Source organism: Camarhynchus parvulus, chromosome 4 (genome assembly GCF_901933205.1).
Source record: "Camarhynchus parvulus chromosome 4, STF_HiC, whole genome shotgun sequence".
Lineage (NCBI taxonomy): Eukaryota > Metazoa > Chordata > Aves > Passeriformes > Thraupidae > Camarhynchus > Camarhynchus parvulus.
Window position 1 is genome coordinate 18587172 of NC_044574.1, and position 23744 is coordinate 18610915.

At 37.9% G+C, this 23744-nt stretch overlaps 1 protein-coding gene across 3 annotated transcripts in view; it reads right to left on the bottom strand.

Annotated features, from left to right (window-relative positions):
• The window catches only part of CCDC149 (coiled-coil domain containing 149), a 51065-nt gene continuing 27321 nt past the window's right edge, over positions 1-23744 (bottom strand). The window contains exons 7-14 of one of the 3 annotated variants that reach the window (XM_030948154.1): positions 22546-22618; positions 21184-21268; positions 19955-20099; positions 13549-13625; positions 12212-12244; positions 8468-8575; positions 3459-4040; positions 1-2834 (exon numbers count right to left, since the gene is read on the bottom strand). In XM_030948154.1, coding sequence (XP_030804014.1) covers positions 3460-4040; positions 8468-8575; positions 12212-12244; positions 13549-13625; positions 19955-20099; positions 21184-21268; positions 22546-22618 — 1102 coding nt within the window. In that variant the 3' untranslated portion in view covers positions 1-2834; position 3459. Of the gene's footprint in view, positions 2835-3458; positions 4044-8467; positions 8576-12211; positions 12245-13548; positions 13626-19954; positions 20100-21183; positions 21269-22545; positions 22619-23744 lie in introns of all 3 variants that reach the window. The other 2 variants (XM_030948153.1, XM_030948157.1) reach the window with 2 other exon arrangements.

The window sequence follows — 23744 nt, forward strand, 5'->3', positions numbered from 1 at the left end:
ACCACATTGTGCTGTTAATCCAAGCAGCAACAAAAGACTAGTTTGCAAATAAATTAAACTGCATAATTTAGAAAGCAAACTACAAAACAGAAGCTGGTAAACAAAATGCTATCTTTTAGAAATGCAGCAGATTTTCAACTTAATCTCAGTTAAGATTTTGAAATACATTCCTGAGCTCATAGGGATTAAAGAAATTCCACTATCTTTATTATACAAATTCCCATATGCTTAAAAATAGTCTCACTTAGAAAAGAAGCAGCATTCTAAAAGATGCTTCTTAATCTGTCATTTTCACACACTTATTTTACAAATTCACTTAACATTATTTTTCCAATAACCACATTATCATACTTTCAAATGAAATCCTTCTCACACATAATGCATGACTTGACCTTTAAGTATGACAACCTCCTTAAAATGAGTTTGTGAAATGCAGCTTCTCCATACTCCTGCTACAAAAATTCCCTCCCCAGTTTGCTTCCTCAAAGCCCAACACCAAAAAGGCTTACATGTCTGGTTGTGATTTCTGCACTTCTAAAATAGGACAAAAAAGGAACACAGGTCTTAAAAAACAAAACCAACCCCTCCAAATCTAAAGTAGAGTTGAGTCCACGAAAAACCACAATTTAAATTTACTGGGAAAAAAAATCGTATTAGCACAACGATATCAATTAAAGCAATATCCGAGGAAGATACTGACAAGAATATTTAATTACTTATCACCTACTGCAGCAACAATGTCTTACTTCTGCAAGTCTCCTTGCTTTGAAGTCTTGTGTCCTGGGAGAAAGCTAAAAATGTAGCTGGAATACACATTTGCTAGAAGAGAAAGGAGAGGGCCAGTATTGCAGCAGTGGCATCACACTGGAAATGAGGTTTCAGAGATCTGTGTATCTTACAGGAATTTAGTGATTGCAAAGATTTTAAAATTACATCTAAGAGGGGGAATGGTGTGAGGACACTTACCAAGCTTCCCTAATTGTTGGGTTGTACATCAGTATGCTCTCACAGAAGAGACATACTGAAAAGAATCAGCACATGAGGCACTAACAAGCTGTTGATCCAGCACTGCTTCAACCTTACACCAAGCTCTTCATTAACTAAGAGCATTAAATGGCTGTTAAGGGACCGTGAGCAAAATACTCATTCTCACCTCTCTGGGTCAGGAAAGACACAGGGCAGGGAAATAGTAAAAGACCCTCAATGTTTCTGAGTTCAACACATGAAATACTGACCCTCTGCTTTGCTTGCCTCAGTTCTGAATGCATTGGTATTTAGCTCTGTGCAGATTCAGTCTGTGAAGGATGGAAAAAATACATCTCAAACAAAATGCTATTTCATGTGGCATTCAGGCATTACAGGAAAAAATCCTGCACATTCTCCTGGAGATTTTAGTTTCTACAGCTATTTTTCTTCTGACTGTCATGAAAATGAGTCAGTAATGCAGTCAGTTACAATTACTGGGAACATCTTAACACTCTTTCAAATATTTAAACTCTTGGGGTTTTTTCAGGTAATGAGGAATTTTAATGGGGAACAAGATAACAAAATGAAAACTTTTTACTGCTTCATATCCCTAATATGCTTAACTATTTATATAACTTTTGTTCCTAAGGACTGCTGCTTAACATCAGTGGAATGCTGCAATGTCCAATTACCCTTAAAGACAAAGTACACATATTTGAAGAGCACTCCAAGTATGGCTTTGTATCCTGCAGACAGACACTGAAAGGGTTACACAAATGCACCTGCTGGGGAAAACACATGAGAACAGAGACAAGCCACATTTTTCACCTTCTGACTATCACTCCTTATATTTATATGTAATAATTTATATACAGCCTTTCTTCTGCTGAATACAAACCGTTCATGGGCTCTGGCACCTTGATTATGGCAGCACCTGCTACCTCATCTTACACATACAGAAGAGTTTGTCACTACTGCTAATATAAACTCTCTTTATGCAGTAGCTGACAAGTGGGCTGTAAAAACTTGCAGCTGGCAGTTATTTGCCAAAGAAGTACTCAGTCTGGGAGGGATTTCCCTTTTTATTAGTAGTATTTTATTAAATTTGCTTTAATTCTCTCTGATTGGTTTCAAGTTCTAGGAGTGAGAAATGAACAGTTACAGACAATTAGGTCCCAAGCCAGCAGAAAAATTGCCTTGACGGCTGCTGGCCCTCAGAAGTTCCACAGCTGCAGAGACTGTTCCTTATGCTACAAACAGGAGAGGAAAGACCTGCCTCCCCTTCCCCAACAGCTGCTAACTTCAATGTTAAGCATTCCCTCGTGCTGCCTTCCTAGAAGCAGAGTGGCACAGCTCCAGCATTAGGACCAAGCTAGGGAATGACACAGCAGCTCCCTTTCCCCCCAGTCATTATAGGAATGTTTTTCTATGACTAAACCCCTTCAAGAGAAGAAGTTTAAAAAAGTGGCAACAATGCAAATAATCCTTCTATCATACCACAGACTGCTGAAATGAGGAGGAAAGGAAGAGTTACCCTTAATTCCAAGTAGTAAGAAAACAAAAAAGACACAAAATTCCTTTAGAAAGGAGAGCACAGATGGAGTAGGCTGAAACCTATCACCCATTAACCAAGCCCAAGGGCCCATTCCAGCTCCTGTGAGTAGAGGAATGCAATTCCAGAAACTGACAGCCAAGTAAGCTGGACAGGACATCACTGGTTCTCCTCTTGCTTTTTCTCTGCTTTAGAAAAGCATTGCTGTTTCTTACAGTAAGACTTCTGGCTTCTTTGATGATGTTTTCTTCAGAGCTTCATTAAATTGGGCTCTCAGTATCTGGTGAAACAACTTGCTTCATTTTCATGAGACGAGCTGGGAGAGGAAAGGAAAACTTTTGTACAGTTGACAAAATACAAAGGTATAAAGGTTTGTAATGAGAGAACTATATACATGCAGGGATGGTTTTCAGAAACATCCTGTAAGGTAATAGTGATCTTATGCTATGGATGTACTGACAGTCACTATATGTAAAGAGAAGCAGAACACAGTCTGAGAAAGAAGCAAAAGCTCGCAGCCTTAAGATGCTTCTCAATTTATCACTCCAAATTTTTCATCCTGGAGAGACATTTCTCAACATTATATACAGTCCAACACTAGGACCATACATGTTTCAGGAGCCTAGTGATAACAAGATAAATCATTATCACTGGCCTCTTTCCTACACTAATGTCAATTACATCAAGCTATATAGAAACTTCAAATCATTACAGAAAACCAACATGACTAAACCTCATCACTAATTCTTTCCCGAAGGTAATTTATGGTTTTGGTACACTACAGCCAGAACTAACAGAAAAACATATTTTTAAAAGAATTATTAACAGTTCCGTATAAAATAATCAACCCTACAGCACAATATTTTACTGATCATATCTGCAGCAGCACAGACACTGCACAAGGATTACCCTGAGATGCTCGAGGGCCTGGATTTCATACCTCAAGCCAAACTGTTATCCAAATATTCACGGTTTTCAGCAGCATCAGATGGTTTCTTGTTTTCAGATTCAGAGAGCTCCTCAAAGCTGTTATTTGTGTCTGCAGTTTGAACACTGAGCCCTCCATGCCTTTCGGCATCCTCTGTATGCACCGCATCCATGGTGCTGCTATTTTGATCCTCTCTTTCATTTGGAATTTCACAATCTCTCTCTAAGGTTTTGTCATTGTCTTTCAGGGCCTCAGTTTCACCAGTTCGTTCATTCTCAGAGTTTGAGGGATCTGTGGGGTCAGATGGATCAGGGCTGGAAAGTGGGAACTCTGCCTCTGATGAATCATTCAGCTCTGCTTCAACTCCCACGTTCTGCTCCCCCACAGGAGCGCCTCCTCTTTTCCCTTCCAGTTCTGCCACTGTCAGTTTAATTATCTGACTTCCAAGCTTGTTTATGTCTTCTTCCTCAGAAGGTAGCTGGGGTAATGAACGGTAAAAATGTTTATTTTGGATTCTGTTATTTAAGTTTGTTCCCTCTGGAGCCAGAGATTCACTTGCAACAGCGTAAGTTTCATCACGTTCTCCCTTCTGTTCTGCTGAAAGAGAAATGGAACAGCAGGACACTCAAATAATTTGGAAGCATTTGTTATATATCTGATCTGAAGAATATTACTACCAGTGCTGGACCACAGAGATGTTTATCTCAGTAAGGAATTTATAAGAGTCCTATCCCTATCCCTTCCCTATCCCTCCCAGGCCTATTTCTTAGACAATAAACAATCAACATTAAATTTCTTGCTGGACCTGGCCCTGTTTTGGAACCCATCTTTCCCTAATACCAACAATTCTAAAAGTCAGACAGTACCATACTGTAGAACAGCAAGGTCAGGAAAACTTTTCTAGAGGAGTATCAACTCCAAGCAAGGCACTTAGCTATGGAAATTTTTGGCACAGCCCCCATCGCTACCAGTTTCAGGGGTTAACACAAGTTCCATTTATTTGGAGCTTTTCACAGGTTTTCATCCAATAATGAAGTTTTGTTATTGGTCCTCCAACACTTCTTCAAACATAAAAGATTATTTTGATTAGGGTAACAGCGTAAAACAAAGCAACAGCACACAAATTTTAAGTATAACATTATGCTAAAATGCAAACACTGAAAAAAGAGTCAAAATAGAGAAAAAAAATCAATGTGCAAACAAACACCCTTGTGAAAAGTGTCCTTTAATGTGCCCATTAAAGGACAGGAAGCCTCATTAAAAATAAGCTTGCAAAGTAAAGTAAGAAAAATTAGGAAATGCCGAAAATAAGTCTGCCTTGAGAGCTTAAAATTACTCTTGTTGTGCAGATGCATTACATTTCACTATTTAAGAATTTACTCCATTTCTCTCACAGGAATCCTGCTTCACACAAGAATGGGACTGCCTGCCTGCAGAGGACCAGCCTACTGTCTCTATCATACCTGCCTCACTTAGAATTTGGGAGCTACTGAGTGAATGAGACCAGGGCTGGCACCAGGGGAACAGACACTGCCATCAACAAGGCTAGGAATGCAACTCTGAAGAGCTGGAATTTAAGTCTGTGGAAAAGGCAGGGATAAATTAACTTTCAAAAGGTGATCACCCACTGGATCTAAGCCTCATTATCTGAGAAGTCAGCTGGAAAACTAAGAGCTTGATGTGCAGTACTGCTCTGCTCATGCTGTACGTCAAAGTGCTCCAAATGAGCCAAAATGTATGTACCTCCAACTAGCACTCCAAATTAGCAGGGACTCTACCTTCCTCTTTGCATGCCTCAGTTTCCTCCCTCTTACAGTAGAAAAACACCAACCTATTACCTTGCTGTAATCTTCTGAAGATAAATTGTCTCAAAGCACTAAATCACCAGAGAAAAGTTCATAGAAGAACAGCACTGTTTTCTTCAGGGAATGCCTGAAACAGCACCCAGGCAGTACAGCAGGGACAAGGCATTCAACAATGGAGGGGAAAAACTCCAAGCAGCTGTTCATTAGCAGCTGAGATGCTCAGGTACAATCCATCCCATGACACTATCCATCCTGTGCAGTGGATAAAGGGAGATTTCGTGGCACAGCACAGGCTTTAATTCATATGATTGTACTCTGTCATTATGCATGTTCACACAGGAACTGCACAGCAGATCCTACAGACATCCACCATCCAGCTTAACAGAAACAATGATAACAAGTGCAGATTAAAGGAGGCTTTGATAAGACCAGGGTAAGCAGATAGACTGGATAAAAAAAGCCTGCAAAAGCCCTCTGATTATCTACAGATCTAGCTAGAGCAACACTTGACGCATTATAAAAAGTTCTGGTGAAGAGTAAAGTGTTTGTTCAAAAGCTAAGAAGATTTCTTGAGTCAAACAGGCACCAAATATCTGTACTACTCTTTAAAAGGCCATAACTGACCAATGTGACATGAGATCTAATACATAACAATAAGTAAGAATTTCATTGTTATTGTGGTTATCAACTGTTTTCACTCAAGTGATCATTCAATTAATAGGAAAATAACAGTGGTTTTGTTTTTATTTCAGTAATACTTTAACCAAGAGCATACTTGTTTGATGAATGATGGTGGATGAACAGACTCCTATTTTCTTCCCAGTTGTCAAGGTCCCCCAGATTTTGGATGTACATGGTATAGATGAAAAATTGCAATATGCTGTAAATTCCTAAACCTCAAGACCAGTCATTCTCTGTGCAGAGTGGTACAAAACATACCCAGGTACCATTCCCATACAGATACTGACTGCAGAGGAGTTGTGTGACTCCAAGCACAGGGATATGCCCCACAGCTGAAAAGACACCGCTTCCTTTTCAGGCTTTGATGGGAAAATGGCACCCCCAAACATCCTTCAGAAAAAGCATCTGGAGCAGCAGAACAGGTTATTGTTCTGTCACCTACTGCTAGAAACTATGGTGTCCCCTGCACAGCTGGTTTTAGATATGTGCTCATTTATGCCACCAAAAGGTTGGCCCACAGAGATAACTTTTTTCTCAGTTCTCACTGCAGGTTATCAGATATACTGGGACATAGGTAAGGGGAAACCCAAGCTGTCAGTGTAGGCAGAACAGTAATTTCTTGACCTGCTCCAGTTTGATGACAGAATTTCTGTGATTAACCTTGGTTCTCATTATGGTCATGGGACGGAGAGGAGAAAAGAAGGAGATGACCTACTGGGAGCTGATTCTCCCTATGACTGCCACAGGTCTAATCCTGGTCTGTCCTTTCTTATCCAAGGCTGTTTACTTCTGCTCTTCTCCTCCCCTGCCTATCTTTCTGTTCCTCCTCCATATCCCCTTATTTATTCAGTCCCTATACTCACTGTGCCCACTTCTCATCCACCTTTCAATATTTTTAATCACATCCTGCTTTCACTGCCAGTGTTCTGTTTCCTCACTCCTGTGCTCTGACCTCTGCTCAGCCACATGCAAGTCCCTCCTCACTCAGACTTCCATGGACTTTGTCAAGCCCCATCTACTCGAATCCTGATCTTGGCCTTTCTTCCTGCTCTGCTCCAGGTTTTTTTCCCTCTAAGTTTACTTTATCTCAAAGGAATGGTGCATCAGTGTTTTACCAGCACTGGTGGCACACAGTAAGCTTAACAGAATAACTTGTTTGTTTTTAGCAGATGAGATTTGTAAGTGAATCATGCAGAATGAGGTAGGAACTCCTGCTTCCTCAGGCTGGAAACCTTTTCCCTAGATTTCAAATTCCTATAATTGTAGATACAGGAAATGTTTGCATATTGGAAAAAAACCAACCCAAATTAAAATGTACAAAAGACAAAAAATGCCCACCAAAAACCCCACATGGTCATCAGTATTTAACATAGAAAACATAGAAAACACAATGTGGAAAGCTTCAGCCCAGAGTTAAGGTTTGGCAGTGCTACAAAGCAACAGCAAGAAGGTCTGATGAGATGTGACAGACACATCAGACTCCCTGTCTGACTAGCTTGTAGTCACAACTGTAATACCAGCCTCACCTAGGACAAATATGGAAATAAAAGCGCATAATGCCACCAAGTAAATACTTTCAATAACTGCAGATTTAATTAAAAATTAACATTTAAGTAGGTGAATGAATATTTATGAGTTATTATTACTCACCAGAGAACCATTCATTACAGTTTCACTTCTTATTTTTAGCAAAAATATCAGCTGATCAAGATTATAAAAAAAGATCAGCCTTGCTGTCACATTTTATCAGATAATGACATGGACTATAAAGTCAAAATTAAGCCAGAATCTATTTAGTTTCAGGACTAACAAATAAATTGTTTATGATGCTTCATGGTTAGCTGAGAAAGATCTGGGCATATCATAATGTTATTCCCATTAAAGACTTTATCCAAATGCCAATAAGCAAATATAATAATCCATCTCCCATCCATTATGAAGAACTAAGGAAAAACAAATCAAGGTTATCAGCAGCTGCCAAATACAGCTAAGCTTGACTTTGGAGAGATGTTAAAGCTTGCTGCTGGAGAAGGATTTTTAACAAAACACAGGTAAGACTATGAAAAAAGCAGTCAAATTCTCTGGGAAAATGAACTGGGTATTTCAATTTACCATGTGCAATCAGGAAGCCATTCATCTAGACATCACCTATAATGCAGGAAAAAGTGCTAAACCAGTTCCACAGACTGCTTCCTACTGTGCATTTTAACTGAGGGGAAAAGTGCAGGAATCAGTTAACTGCAACACAGATGGCATGAATAACTTCCCACAGTGTCATGTTATCTGGCAGGAAAATTCTCTGAGGTGTAAGGCCTGATCCCTAGCCTTAGCAATCCATTCAATAGTAACTTTTCAGTCGTTTCTTTGCTATTTGTACTGGGACCATCTATCTGTTTTACTTGTGGATGATGTATTCAATCTCTGTGATCACTGAAACTTTGCCTTCTGCTATCCCAGCATGAAAATTTATTACATTTTATTTGGAAAGAAATGACTGCTCAGTTCTCATCATGTTCTTATGCCCCAGGTGCTCACCTTGTACTTCAGTTCTCTGAGGCTTATCAGCAAAGGCTGACAAGGGTGACCTGGAGCGCTGTATCACAGGCAGGGCTGGGTCACTGAATGTTATCGTGTCCTTCCCACCTGCAACAACCACACTGTTAGAGCTGCTGGCTCACCAATTACAACCACTGTGCATCAGTGATGTTCCCCACAAATTTTTAACAATGATATTGAAAAGTACAGAACAGGAAAAGCATCTCAAATGATCCTTTGACAGCACAGAAAAAAATACTCTGTACTGGAGCCACAATATGCAAGGCAAAGGCAGAAAAGCTGTGTGTTTTTATCTGCAGTACTGAGTAAAGGCCAGATTTTGAAAGACCAGGGGCTGTATGCAACAAATTGAATCAGCAATTAGAATTCAATTAAAAATAGTAATAATCAGATCATACCAAAGTAATGGATCACTTGCATGCTATTACCAGCAAGTGTTCAGCACTGACTCTTTACTCTCTATTATTCTGTTTCATGTGATAAAGCAGGTTCATCATTATGTAGCTTCATGCTTCAAATTTACATATTTCCTGCAATGCTTCCTTAAAAAAACCCTAAAAACTTCACGTAATTAAGAACTGAGGGAGCAAACAAGTACACATTGCTGGGAAACAGGAGGGATTTTAATCTGAAAATTCCCAAAACATTTCTGAGCATTTTAGTTTTAAACTAAATGGAAAAAGGCAATTTTCCAGCTCTTTTGCAGACAAAATAGTGCAAGAAACCCTTCATCTGAGGACTCTGCTGTAGATGCTTAGTGTTTACATATTTTAGCAATGCAGAAAGCAACACCTGCAGATCCTTTAGGAAGTCCTCCACTATTCAGGATGCTCATGTTTTTAGTGACTGACACTACCTTAAACCTAGAGGGGAAACGGCAGGAAATGTGCAAGATCAGCTAAGCGTGGTGTTTGTGTGGCCTCCAGAACAAGTGCCAACTGATAAGTAATGGCTGGGGAGGCAGCAAGACACTGCTCTATTTATCTCCATGAGAACGACATTTATGTAACAGCCACTTCGCCCCTCTAAATCTGTTAGTATGTTTCACCTTAAGGCAACATCCTAAATCTAATCACCCATCCAAGACAAAGACTTCCAAGACAACACCAGGTCAGGAGATACCTGGAATAAATCCAGCTCTGAGAAAGTTCTGGTGCATACTAAGGAATAATGAAAGTCAAGCTGTTCCCATGGAACACTAACTGGACCACTCCAATCCCTCATTCCTTTTAAGGGCACTGGCTGCAAATACCTTGATCCTGAAGGTAGTAATGATCTTTTATACCCTTGCCATGTTGAGCAATACACTGCAGCATTATAAATGCAATTAATGCTTTTGAAGCATGGATCTTGTGGAAATTTGGTCCCTCTGTCAAGTATGCATCAGAATTCTGCCTTCACCAGACTCAGTAATAAAAAACAGCATTAACTAACAGCAAAGAGGATAACCCTCCCACTGTAAGACAAAATGAATTAAAAACATAAAAAAATGCAAAACAAATCCAACCAATATTTCAAAATGCAAAAGCTCCTAGATGAATGTGCTTTCTGTAACAGTGAAGGAATTTTGTGTTGGAAGAACCAAATTATACAGGGAACTTGTGGTATGAAAATACCCAACAGATATTCACACAGTCAGAAGCAACCATATGTCCAAAAAAATACAAAAGAATGCAATGGAAGAAGTAAAAAGATGATGAATAAAAAAATGGGTAGTGGTTTTAATACGAAAGTAGAAAGCAGAAGATTTTAAATTTATTTAATAAAAAAGTAAAGCCTGAGCTGAAGTCCCGGAAGATTGCAAGACAAGCTTCACGAAAGATACTTCTTGACTTTCCAGCCAGCGTTTACAGAGTAAATACATTTACTTTCCCATTTTTCTTTGAAAACCAGCCTGGTTACAGAAAATAAAGCTAAGCTGAGTATCCACACATCTTAACAATAGATGTGACCCAAAGAGTCTGATGAATATTTATTTATTAACAGCGATTCACATCCATTCATGAAGGAGGCACATAGGGGTACTGCTGCACTACATTCTGTGAATCATGATCTGAAGCTGGATTACACACAAAGAATTTCAACTAGCTGCTGTGTAAGCTCAATTTCATAACTTATATAGCTTCGTGTTCCTCTAATGAATTTTTCAAGGACTATAGTGAAAAGTATATGGATCTCAAAATACATATAAGTTTTCAGTAACAGTAAATTTTTCATTTTCTTCTCCAGGGTTGGGTATTTTCTCATAACCTCTGCTGCACCCTAAACGACTGTAACTGGCTACAGCCAGAGCAGCTGCAGAGCCCTTTAATTCTACCCTGCCTCTGCTCTGCGCTGATTACTGCAGGGCAAGAGGAAGCATTGAAACTCTCTTATCATCCCACACAGAAGAAGGCTGAGTCATCTTTGGCTCTTTCTTAGACTTTTTCTTCAGTGGAAATCTGGAATTTTCAGGAAATGATAGATTTTAAAAAAATACAGAATTACCCATCTGAATGTCTAGTGACATCAGACTGTGAAAAGAATTAAATGGAGTTTATTATGTACTGTCATTGAATACATTTAACTTATTTGTGTGCATATTTCAACCACAATGTAGCCAAGACAAAGCAAAGAATTAAATGCTTCTGTGAACATCACATTCTCTGCTTCCTTCTTAAGGGAAACAGGATTATAAAAAGAAAATCAAAGGCAAATCTATGCCCAAACTTGCTTTCTTTTAAGCAATGAAAACAAACCTCACAAGAGATTCACTTAACTAAAGCCCATTTTCTAAGCAGGGCAATATAAAGTCTGGTACGCAGAATTTCCAGAAGGAATGAAATTTTACCTTCTCAAAAACTAAATATGCACTTCCTATCGATTAGCTTCCCCATAGTTCATTCATGACTTTCTCAAAAAGCAGATGACAAATATGTCATCTAACAAAAAAACAGAGGCATTCAAGATCTTTCTTCAATAGGATCAAGTATATAAACAGCATTTGGAAGATATTATTATCATGGTGACAGCGTATGTCATAAATGTTATATAAACAATGATGACTAAGTAGGAACATTAACTTCAGATTAAAATCCTGCAATTTGTAATGTGCATTTATTTCAGCGCTAGAATGAACATCAGTTTTTATTTGCTTTTTCTTTCCAGTGACAAAAAATTCCACTCACAACCAAATAATATTTTTTCACTCTGGATTTAAGACTGACTAGATGAGATACTCTCCATGTTCTGCTCCTCACCCAAGCCAATATTTAGCTGCAGAATCCATTGTGGTATTCCCACACTAACTGTTACACACTGCTGTTTCATGGAGCTGAAGCTTTACACTCTCTGAAAAGAAAACTGATGACCCACCAGGTGTTGCAATGCTCTTTTTGACCACCTCAGGATTAGAGTGCACTTGGAAACAAAAGTGCACTCCTGATTTAAAAGGCAAGCAAAAAATCAAGAAAACGTCAGGGCTCAACAGAACTCACAATCCAGTGTAAAATTCCTTAAAAAATATTTAAGATCATCCTCTCTTACTATTTTCTGTAATGCAAATGAACTTTCATGTAGAGCAGCCTCCATTTCTCCTGTGGTCATCTAACTCAATTGACTGAACATCTAAATCTGCTGGATATAAAAATGTTCAGATAACATTTCCATTTATTTACATGCAATGACAATATTTAACGTACTGCTAGGATCATTTACTAAAAAAATACGTTAAGCAGAACCTACTCCCAAATCCCACTGAGACATTGTAGCTCAGGCCTTCAGGCAGCAAAAGAAAAGAAGGAAAAAGACAGTTGTTATTGTATAAACATTAATTTGATGTTTTACCTACATAGATCAATACGGTGCAAGAAGTTCCCACTTCCATTTTTTTAAAATACATTTTGCAAACATGAGAAGTGCTGCATTTATCAGTGTAAAAATTTTATGGAACACTAGTTTTGAAAAACAAAACTAAACAAAAAAAGCCCTACAGTACCTTGAAGCAGTGAGTTTGAAAGACATGTTTGTAGTAATGTACTAAACTGCATTAGCAGGGTCTTAGATAAACATTTCACCTTCATCTCTTGGAGAATGAAGGGAGGTACAACTGCACTAAGCACACTACACATGTTAGTGACTAACTGTGGAGAAATCCATGGAAACACATTTGGACCTCCAGTTCTGGAAACAGTCAAGCAGGACTGAGAAAGCCCAAACAGGCAAGCTGAAGCAGAAACACACCACGTCAGCCCAAACAGCTGAATGGCATAGATTTGTTACAAGGGCTCTTCAGCTCTGTCAAATGTTTCCTTCTAGATGTACAGGTTAGGTGGAAAAACCAGAGCCAAAAAAAACAGAAGCCTAAACCACTCTTTCCCACTCTTACTAGCACTGATAGAAATCTGTAAACAACAAAGCCTAATGATGCAAACACCACCTACAAAGTAGCATAATTTACAGTGGTTACAAAAGACACAATTAGGTGCAATGGGAAGAAAAGAAGCAAGAAAGTAAATGTAAATTAAATATTGCACATTTTCCTAACAATGATGTCTATTAGGAAGCAGATTAATCTCCCATTACTTGAGTAATTTAAAACCAAATACAATACTTAAGGGACTATAGGGAATAAGCCTGTTCTAGAGAGATGGACTAGAAAATTTAGAACCATTTACGTTTCCAATTTATAGGAGCTTATGATTCTACAGAAAAGCATTTAAAAACAGTAAAAAACAAAATCCATGGTTAAAAGAAGTACAAAATTAATAAAATTGGTTGAAAAACATAATGACCAATGACCTGTGCATCATTTTATGCAATGTTTAAATAAAATAGTTCACTTTTTTTTTGCCTGCTGTCTACGGAAATAATTTGATTACTTCAATATTTAAACAGTTTTTTTAGCACTTTTCATGTTATTCCACTTAACATTTATTAGACATTTCTAATTTTGCAAATGTGCTGAACAGAACATTCACAAGGTAACTGTCATAAAAAAAATCACAGCCAAACTTCTCTTAAATGCAAACATACCCTTGAAAACTAAATAATGCAAGCTATTTGCTTGAAATTTTACTAACCTGGAAGACTCCACAAGCCAGCAATTTCCAAAGTTCTTAATTTCTTTTCTAGTTCTGCCACTCGATTACCTAGAATTCTGTGGAAAAAGAATAGTTGTTATACCAAGGTAACCAAAGCCCAATTACTTATATGACTACAGTTGAATTTTTAAATTGCCACTTAACTAGTGCAGTAAACCTGTATACAGTCATCTCTTTTCACTAACAGCGATGGACAACATCTCCTGGAGTTAAAAGAATATTAAATATATTTGTCTAATCTATACCATGCTCTTAAAAAAGCAAAAGGCCTAGGAGGATGTACTGTACATTCTATCTTTGCAGTAAAGAAAAAGAAAAGCAACTCACAATATTTCTATCTTCTTGCCTGCAAATATCACTTTATTTTTTTATAGCTAAAACCAGAAGGTAAAAGCTATATAGACAAAATATCTCAAGACAGCATCCAGACTGACTCTGAAGTTCCACGACACACATTTTTGCATTCCTTTATTCAGGGAATATTTTCTATCACTAAGATTGCTTAAAATGGTAAGGAATAATTTTTCTATTACATCTTATTTTTTTTTTTTAGCATTAAACTGCTTTCTACTTTACTAAAAAGCTTCAAGCTCTTTAGTGCCTTTATCACCCACTCAGTATTCACTGTATTTCTCGGGTCATGTCTTCTTTTGTATCTGACTTCATACACAAATACTATTTGCAGTTAGCTCTCCTGCAGGATTTAACTTTTAGTCTTAATTCTCTCCCCAGATCAAATGAGAGATTTCTATCTTGAAAAGAAGGCTTGTTTCTCCAATGAATTTTTGCAAGTGTTTCACAGGCACAGCAAGTCTGCAAAATCTTTAAATAAATCCCAAACAATACTCACTAGACTGAGAAACGTAGAGAAGGCAGCAATTCTAAACATGACAGCAGAGATTATGGACAGCAAGTTTTACTCATCAAATTACAGCAACAGGATAAATCAGTTAAATTTGAACTGAATGCTGAGAAGCAGCATATCCCAGCCCAGCAAGGCAATAGAATCTTCCTGTGCATCCCAGAGCTGTGTAATACTGCACCGAGAGCTCCTCAGCAAGGGCTTTATGTGCAGACATTTGAGCACACTGGGAATGTCATTACTGACAAGATGGCAGATTCTGGGAAGGACGTGAAGAATAGCACACCCAGCAAATATCAAAGGGGCTAGGAAAATTGATTAACAAGGACTAAGCATTTCTGAAATCTCTACTGTGAGGGCTTTGCAATGACACAATGAAAGCCTATAAGTATTTTAAAGATTACAAAAATATCAAGATGAGAGACAGAATGTAAAATAGAAAGAGAAAGCTTGTAACAAACATCAAAGAAAGCACTGAGAGGTACAGGGGTGTGTGTCAACTAAAAAGAACAGTCCATCACATTCAAAAGCAGAGGAGAAAAGACAAAGCAGTTATGTTTATTTCCCCATTGAAAACTCAGTATTTCAGTAGGTTAAAAAGGTTACAATTTACTACCGTCTTCTCCAATGAAAAGCAAAATTATTCAGGTCTAGATTTCACTTTCAGAAGGCTTCCATCTGGTATGAGAAACTCAGCCTTAATAACACCATTTTCATAACCCTGACATCCAGCAGTTGGGCTCTGCAGTACAACACACCAGCTGACAGCAAAAGGCACTGGAGCAGCTTTAAGGAAACCCCACCTTGCACACTGGGAGCCCCTTCCCACCTTCCTGCCTAAAGCCTCACCAAGGGTCAGCTAAAGAAATTGCAATTCCCCAGGCCTAGAGGGGAACAGAAAGACATGACGTAAGACTCTTCCACATCGTGTTAGTTCTGGTAGGGAGCTGACAAAGCAATGTTGATTTGGCTAATGATTGTCACCACAAAGGAGTCAGAAGTTTAACACGTCCAATCCTTATTATTTTCATAAGTAGTTCACCACTAGTTCCAGGGCAGAAAATGGGAAGGATGCTGCCCTCCTTGCCTGCTAGCCATACCACATACATCTCAACCCTCTGTAAGAAGTTATTGCTACTGCTCTTGTTATTCCGGTAACAACAGCAAAGTCACTTTTCTCTTGATTCTCTTAAAATTTATAATTTATTAATAATTATTTATAACTATTTTATAATAATAATATATTATATATTATAATTAATACATTCTATATTACATAATAGAATATATTATATAATTATATATTTTAAAATATTCTCTATATTATATAGTTATAATTTAATACTGTATAATATTATGTATTATGTAATATACAATGTATTATAATTAATATATTATATACTATAATATAATTATATTTAATTATAATTATTTTTATAATTATATAAATAATCAGAATTATTTATAATTTATTTATAATTTATTTCTTTATCAGCTGTACCACACTAGTTCTAATGGTTTTGAAGAGAATATATCCTGATAATACCTACTGAATCCTCTGAAGAGGCACTGAGTGATTTTTTTTTAACCTTTGTTGCAGGTTCTCATATAGAAGGATTATTTTGTCTCTCAGAACAATGCTTGGCAACAGCAGAGGACAATATTTAACCCCACTCCTTTCATTCAGGAAGAGAGCAAAATACATTCAGTGATGAGTATCATTCTAGCTTGCTTAAAAACCCCATTATCCTAAGACAGGTATGGGAGAAATAAAACCTAAATAAAGCTGCAGGTTCCTATAGCAATAAATTTTTGAAAGATAAATGTGTAAGTTATTCTGAACACAATGTGGTTTATCACATTTCTTCCTTTCCCCTGAGACCTCCAGACAATTGGCCACCTCCATACATGCTGTGGGAAGACTGAGCTGCGGTGGCCTGGGTAGGCCTACCTGGGTGGGTATTTTTAAAGGGACTGCATGGGCTGGTACACCCAGTTCCCCAATCTCTTTTTTTTATCTCTAGACACAGTGAACCAGATCCTTCTACTAAAACAGAAGGATTATGTCACAGACACAGGTGATAGCTATTTCCATTGTTCTCTGGTCCTGTGCCTAATGCAACAAGGGAGTTAGTATAAACCTCCCTCCAGGATAAGGTTTTACAGAAATCTGTTGTTCATGCAACAGTAGCAATGGTCCCACCTGAGCTGCCTTCACCTGACTTTAATTTAGCTCTTGCTGCAGAAGACATACACCCTCATACAGATACCATCACTAAATGCCTGTAAATAGGACTGTCACAGTCCCATATCTGGCTCTGCACCTCTCATGGAAACATGTGCTCAAGTTACAGACTGACACACTCCTTTTTGTAATTTTGGACATGACTGAACTTGCTCAAGTTAGAAATGTTAAAATTAGTGCAATATATCTAACCACCAGAGCAGCTTTTACGCTGATGCAGCTTGCAAAAGTGCTGGCAATTTCAGGAACAAATTGCACTAAAAAGAACAGCTAATAAATGGTTTATTGCTGGTAGAATAAAAAAGGATGTTTATCCATTTGCTAAGCAGAGTTAGGACAATTTGGTTTTGCATTTATGGAACTGTTTAATCTTGCAACACACTACTGCATAGAGAATTAATTTACAACTGCCTTTTCAAATTAAGCTAATGGGTTTGTGAACAAAAACACAGGACGTTACTTGAACTTAGCATTAGTAGCTACCCACCACCTTGGAAAAACAATCTGGCTTTTTCCACAACAACTTTTTTTCTGAAAACTGGGGATAAAAAATAAAGGCTAGATTTAGCCTGCTTGTCCCTAGGCACATACTCCCACAGTTCCTTCTATCATGCCACATCTTTAGAAGACTGGCAATAACCGTAGCGTGCCTTCTCCAAGAACAAGCGGCAATGGATTTTTTTAACAATAGTGTAAGAACAGAAAGTAAACTTCAACAGAACATCCAAATTCCAATCTACACTAAAAAATCCACTGTCTTGTTATTGCTTCAGTTATTCTGAAAGCAAATCCATCATTCTGCTATTGTAAACTTATACAGCCAACTCTCAATCTGCAAGCTACCAAAGAGGTCTAGACCTCAGAGTAGGTTAACTGTATGGGGGAAAGTAAGTTCATATGGTCTGAAAAATCTCATTTACTGATAGTGAGAGAATCACTACTAGGTCATTCACCCATCAAATATCAAATGCACAATTTCATCCACAAAAAGAAACAACCTCCCCAAAATCTCATGTTCTTTACCCAATAAATCTCACTTTCTTCAAACAACAATCTGAAAGAGTAAATGTGTCCTCCAAACATGCTCTCTGTACTTGGAAAGACTGCTGCCTTGGGATTTATGTAAAACTTTTTATCACTACAATTCTGTCTAGCCCCACATCCTTCTCAGCTTCCTATTTTGAATGGAGAAATGGCTTCAACAAAAGAATGCATCCTCCACTAGTACCAGTTTACAACCCAGTCTTTTTAACTTGTGCACTGATCATACACTCACATCTAACCTTCTCCAACAGGTGGGCAGTTTCTTTTCCATTTTCACAAGTCAGCAGACTTTTAACTTTTTATATGGCAAATAAGTGCCCTCATTTATTTGCATCTCAAATAAAGGATGTTTTTCCTTGATGCCCTACCTGCATTTCCCTTTTTCACATTAAATTTTTATGTCTTAGGTGTTTCCACTCGTAGTGGTTCCCATTCCTCCTAGCTCCTTAATAGCTTCTTTAATCCACCTAAAGTCAAAAGTGACAAAAAGAATGAGAATACCACAAAGGAATGTTTTTTAGGCTCTTCACTCAACTTGATCGGGATTTATCTATTTTTTTTCCCTGAACCATCCTGAACAGAATATAACACTACAGTTCTGAGAACACACCTGACCCTGGACTGATATGGACTGTCACTTCCCTCTAAGACCTGATCTTCTGCTGGCCATAGAATAGTAGTTGGCATTTATCCAGTCTGTACTGATGGCTTTATGTGACCAGTGGGGCACACAGACATAGGGATCACATCTCCTCATGTGGGTTATCTCAAGATAACCCATACTCAGGAGGTGAAAGCAGAAAGAGTAGTATGAGAAAACAATCATTGCAATAATATTTGAGAGATGCAAGAGACTGCATATCACCAAAGAGGAACAGAAAACTAAGAACTTTGCAAAAAAAGAAAAATTATGCAAAATAAAACACTGGGTAATGATACAGTATCAGGATGTAAAAGGAAAGGATTGGTTACACCTGGAACAACAAAAGTTGTTCTCTGGATGTTTTCCTTCTGATGTTACATTAGCAGTAAGAAGGAAGTAAGCAGCTGTTAGCCCTTCCTTAGCACTGCTCTGTGCAGCAGCTCCTTTTGTATCACAGGACAGGAATTGACTAAGCTGCCATCAGTTAGATCTGGGCTACATTTTCACCACTTTAGTCTCCTTTTAGCTGATTAGCCATTTGATGTGTCAAAAATATTAAAAGTGGCTCTTAACTGCTCCTTCACTTCTGTTGCCACACGGCTCAGAATTATGCAATGGAGTCTGCCTACTATCTAAGTTATCAATTTTCAAAGTGAATCATCCATTCTAGTGTAATACAGTTTACTTCAGAACTACTTCTTTTCAGGAAAGATGTCTGGCTGTTGCTGGCATCTGGTCCTGATGTGCTTTTGAGAAGCCTGAATAACCTCTGATTACCAGCAGTGACTCAGGGTTAAAAAAAAAATAACAAAACAAAACAAAAAACTCACCAACAAAAAAGAGGGGGTGAAATTGAGCACAAAATCAAGGAACACTTCCTAGCTCTGATTTTTATATACTGTATAAGGACAATAATATCAGAAAGTCACAAAATGTGTCAAAAATTTTTATAGTCTGCCATGATAGTAACTGCCACAAAGAATTCTACTGATGAGCAGAATAGCTAAGAGTAAACAAATTTTCCTTTAAAGTTCAGTTCAGATTAAAAAAAAAAACATATAGTAGCAATCAAACTGTGTTTATCTCCTTCAACTTTTAGCAAAGAAACTATAGGAGCAACAGGTATCATCTGTATGACACAGGCCACTGAGCATTTGTCAAATGTTACATTAACCCTTTCAGACTCTTTTCTAGGAGCAACACTTACTAACCCCATGAGAGCTTATTAGAAATTTCCTGCATTGACAACCAATTACCACATATCTTCTCTCCAGTTCAAGGGTGTCCTTCCTCCCAGAAGCTTTACTTTAGCTGTTTCTACGGACTTCCTGCTAGAAGTCTGCTTTGAGTTATTACAGTTTGTAATAACCCAAACAGCAAACCAATCCTTGCCTAGCAGAGGCAGACAGGACTCTGTCAACCCCAGAATTTAAAATGAAAATGTAATTTTTCTCAAATCACAAATCTGGTCTTAAAAACTAAAGAATCCACCGCTCAATGATGATGATGAATTTTCTGTGAAAATGAATCTTCCTTCCCCAAACCAACTTTCCCATAGCTTGGTATTTTACTTAGAAGTCATGCCACCTACTTGTTGGTTTGTCTTTGGTGTTGTATGACCATGTTTTTTTCATGGATGGTTTCCAGTAATGCAGTGGCCAGTGATTTGAGATCTGAAATGGATTGTGGTGTGGCTGGTAGGCTACATCCATGATCCTCCGACAACAACTCTTGGACTATAATGTTAAAAACACAAATGAGTTTTGGCTCCTCATGCACAGAAATGCAACACAAACATTGACTTAGCATTAAGGAACTATTCCAGTTACTTAAATGAATACATGTATTTTTCTTTCAATTAAAAAACAAAGCCAAAAGATCAGAACTGTAATTTCTAGCTGGCATAAGTATGGTGGCTTTCCAAGTTGATTGTTATTCACAGCAATAGCCAGAACAAGTATAGGCAGACACATCTTACATTAACTTGATTCTGCTTTTCGAAAATTCTTTGTGTTCAGAAAGATACAAAATAATTATTCTACAGGCCTGCTAAGTGGTAAAATCTGTAACTAGAATCTGGCTCAGCTTCTTTACATATATATACATATACATATACATATATATATATATACACACACATATATATGCAAGTACATGGAGAAGAGGAGAAAAGAGAAGTCAAAACCAGAAAAATGAGTTTCAACTTACCATGACACTTACTGCTGATCTCATGTGTGTGTATGAATATACCTACATTTAAACAGTAGGGTGGCAAGATATACTGTTTGCTTCAAAGAATTTTCTCATTCCCTTTCTTTCCTAATCTTGATATCTTCTTTGAAACCAGGAAAAGAGATTATTTTGCTACCCATGAAGAAACATGGGACACAAAGATTTCTTGTAAAACATCTGAATGTAAAAGCTTCCAAGAACAGCAGCAGAAAACCTGACTTAGTGCCCCTCCTCCACCACCCAGTCTACTTTTCATTGGAATGCGAATTGTGACTGCCATTGTTAGCAGAGCAAAGAGATGAATAAAGAAGTGATTTGTCAGGGTCTAGAGAGTAAAGAAATATTTGATAAGACTAATGGGGGAGAGAATGAATGGCAAAAGAATTAACAAAAGAAGAAGCAGTAATCCAGAGGCAAATGTTATATTGTAAAGTCAACTGAGAAGAGGACAGAATTAGCACATAGTAATAAAAAGGGAATGGGAAGAGAGCTTTTGATTTGGTTGGTAAGGAAAGGGTTAGAAAATTAAGAGGTTAGATGAAAGGAATTCAATGAGATACGCAACACCATGCTGCATTTATGCAATACCTTGCTTTGCAGAAAGGACTCCAGTCAGAGCACTGCTACTGGATCTACTATGAGCCTTTGAATTTTTTCGTCTCTCTAGTGCATTCTAGGGAAACAACAAATATCTTATTTAGAAAAACAGTAGCAAACAAATCCTGTCATTAGGAGGAAAGAATCCGGAAGTTCGGGTTTTGGTCTCAGAGCAACTCTGCAAGGCCTAGATTTTACACCTATAATAAACTATGGGGGTGTAACTCTCTAAGATTATTATTCTCTAGCCTAAAGTCTTTGGAATGTTACAAAGACTCATCTGTCTCATCATAATCACTTTACTGCAGTCTCTCCCACCCACTCCCCCCAGTGTATAGTTAAGACTTGCCTATTTTTTTTCATAATCTGCTGCCTGCCAGTGAAGATACTGCTGTGGACAACACCAACTGGAAACAAAAGCAAACTTTTCCCAGCATTTCTTTGGATAGGTTTCAAAGGGAAAGTTCCAATTCCTCTATCAGAGTTTCTATAAGGCCTTTTAGTACCAAATACTGACTTCCAGGAATTAGAAGCAGAATGGTCCTGCTACAGAAGTCCAGATCTTTCAATTACAGTTCTGTGAAACCCACTGGACCACCAAGATGCTCAGTTCTCACCAAAAAACTCACATTCCAAGAGACCCAAGCTGCAAGCAGGAACAGACACTGAAATGAAGTTGGTACTTTGAGGAGCTTTGCTTATGCACAAAAAACAATCAGGCCTGTGACTACTTTATAGTGACCTAAATGAAGAAGTCCTATTGACAATCCTAAGATTACCTTTCTCGTAGTCTGACAAGCAGCCCTCCCCTCCCACTCCCCAAAATGACCTGCAGAAGGAAATAAGAGTGCACAGCTTCTGGGAAGGGCAAAAATCAGTCCTGAATGTTTTATGTAAAATAGCATATAGTTTAACTCAGGAGAAGACGAACAATGAAAGCTTAGTTACCATTAAGCTACATGAAAAATAGCACAGCCACCACAGACTGCGACACCAACATGGCTGCAGTTATTCATCACTGCATGATCTGGTACTTTTCACCTAGCAGCTGGCTGGAAGGCTGATCATCTGCCCCCCAGGAGACTGATGGTTCCCCCACAGAACTTAAAACAGGTATTTCATTAATTTTTCAAAATACTCTTAACAGGTATCCCTTTTTACTACCCTCAGCTAAGAAGCCTACAAGGAAGAATGAGCATGTAATATGTATACATACTAATATTGTCAGAATGTCAATGGTGGACTTTTCTTTCAAGAACAAATTTGTTCTTCAAACACATTTAACATGAAAATGAAGAGTAACTTCAATGAACAAAGAAGCACAGTTTAGATGATACACTGAGAAGATCTTACCTTATATTTAGTAATACTAGACTTCAGAAGGTTGACTTCCTCTTGAAGTTGTTTTAATCTCTCTTGAAGATACCTGAAAAAGAAATTTAATCCTTTACTTCATGGAACCTTCAAATACTGCCTCAAGCACTCTTCTTTACTATTTGGCATGTCCTCTCTTTGAACTAGTGAGAGTTCTTTTCCCTCTGCAGTTCTCTGAGGGATGAAATAACAAAATCTTACTGTTCTTGACCCCTTAAAACTTAAAGTAGGGAAACAAATCACATCAGAGCAGGAGGCTGCCCTCCTGTTATATTTGTCAAGCATGCTGCACAACTATTTTGTATTGGTTGTCAGGTTTCTGGGGAAGAAAGCTAAAAGAATATATTTGTGTCTAGAGGAAATAGTCAGGAAGCATTTATGTGTGCCCTCCATACTTGAAGTTCTGTGAGATGGACATACGAAGATTTGTATATATGTCAACACAAGACTCAGCTATGCAGAACTTTCACATTGCAATATCCATCACTTACTTGGCACTTCTCATTAGCAATCACAAAGTTGAAAATTTAACAGTATAGCTGAAAAATGGTACACAGTTAAATGAAACAGCACAGTTCTTCCTATTAGAGTTTATGCACTTGGATGAGACAGTTATTTCCAAGTAGGAAAATATATTTTTTATGAATAAAGGGTTTATAAGGTATCTTCTTTCATGTAGTACAACTGCAGCTGTATTAGGGTTTATGACAATTTAATTATTTCACAGGAAAAAACTCACACTGTCAGGGGAGCAGGGGGCTTAAATTGATACAGAATTGATACATCTGTAGGCCACACAAAACAGAAAAAAAATCCCTGAAGCTGCAGGGAAGAAGAAATGCCTTTGGTAGTACACTTTCTTGCCTAAAGCATAGGTTTTGTAAATGGAAACTGTCTTACAAGTTCTATTTCACTTTAAGGTAATTGTTGACATCAAGGGAGATACCTGCTATGGCTCTGTCAGTGACTCCTCCCTGTCATCCCTAGTAGAGACCATAAAACACATTCTTTTCCCAAGAAGCCAGCAAGAATATCTACATGGGTGATTTCACCAGCAACTTTTGTTGGCAAATCATTCCATGCTGACAACCTCTCCCTGTGGAGAAAATTATGTCTGTAGCTGTAATTGAGGGTACTCAAAGTCCCGGTTTCCAATTCAAGATTAGTCCACTACAGCT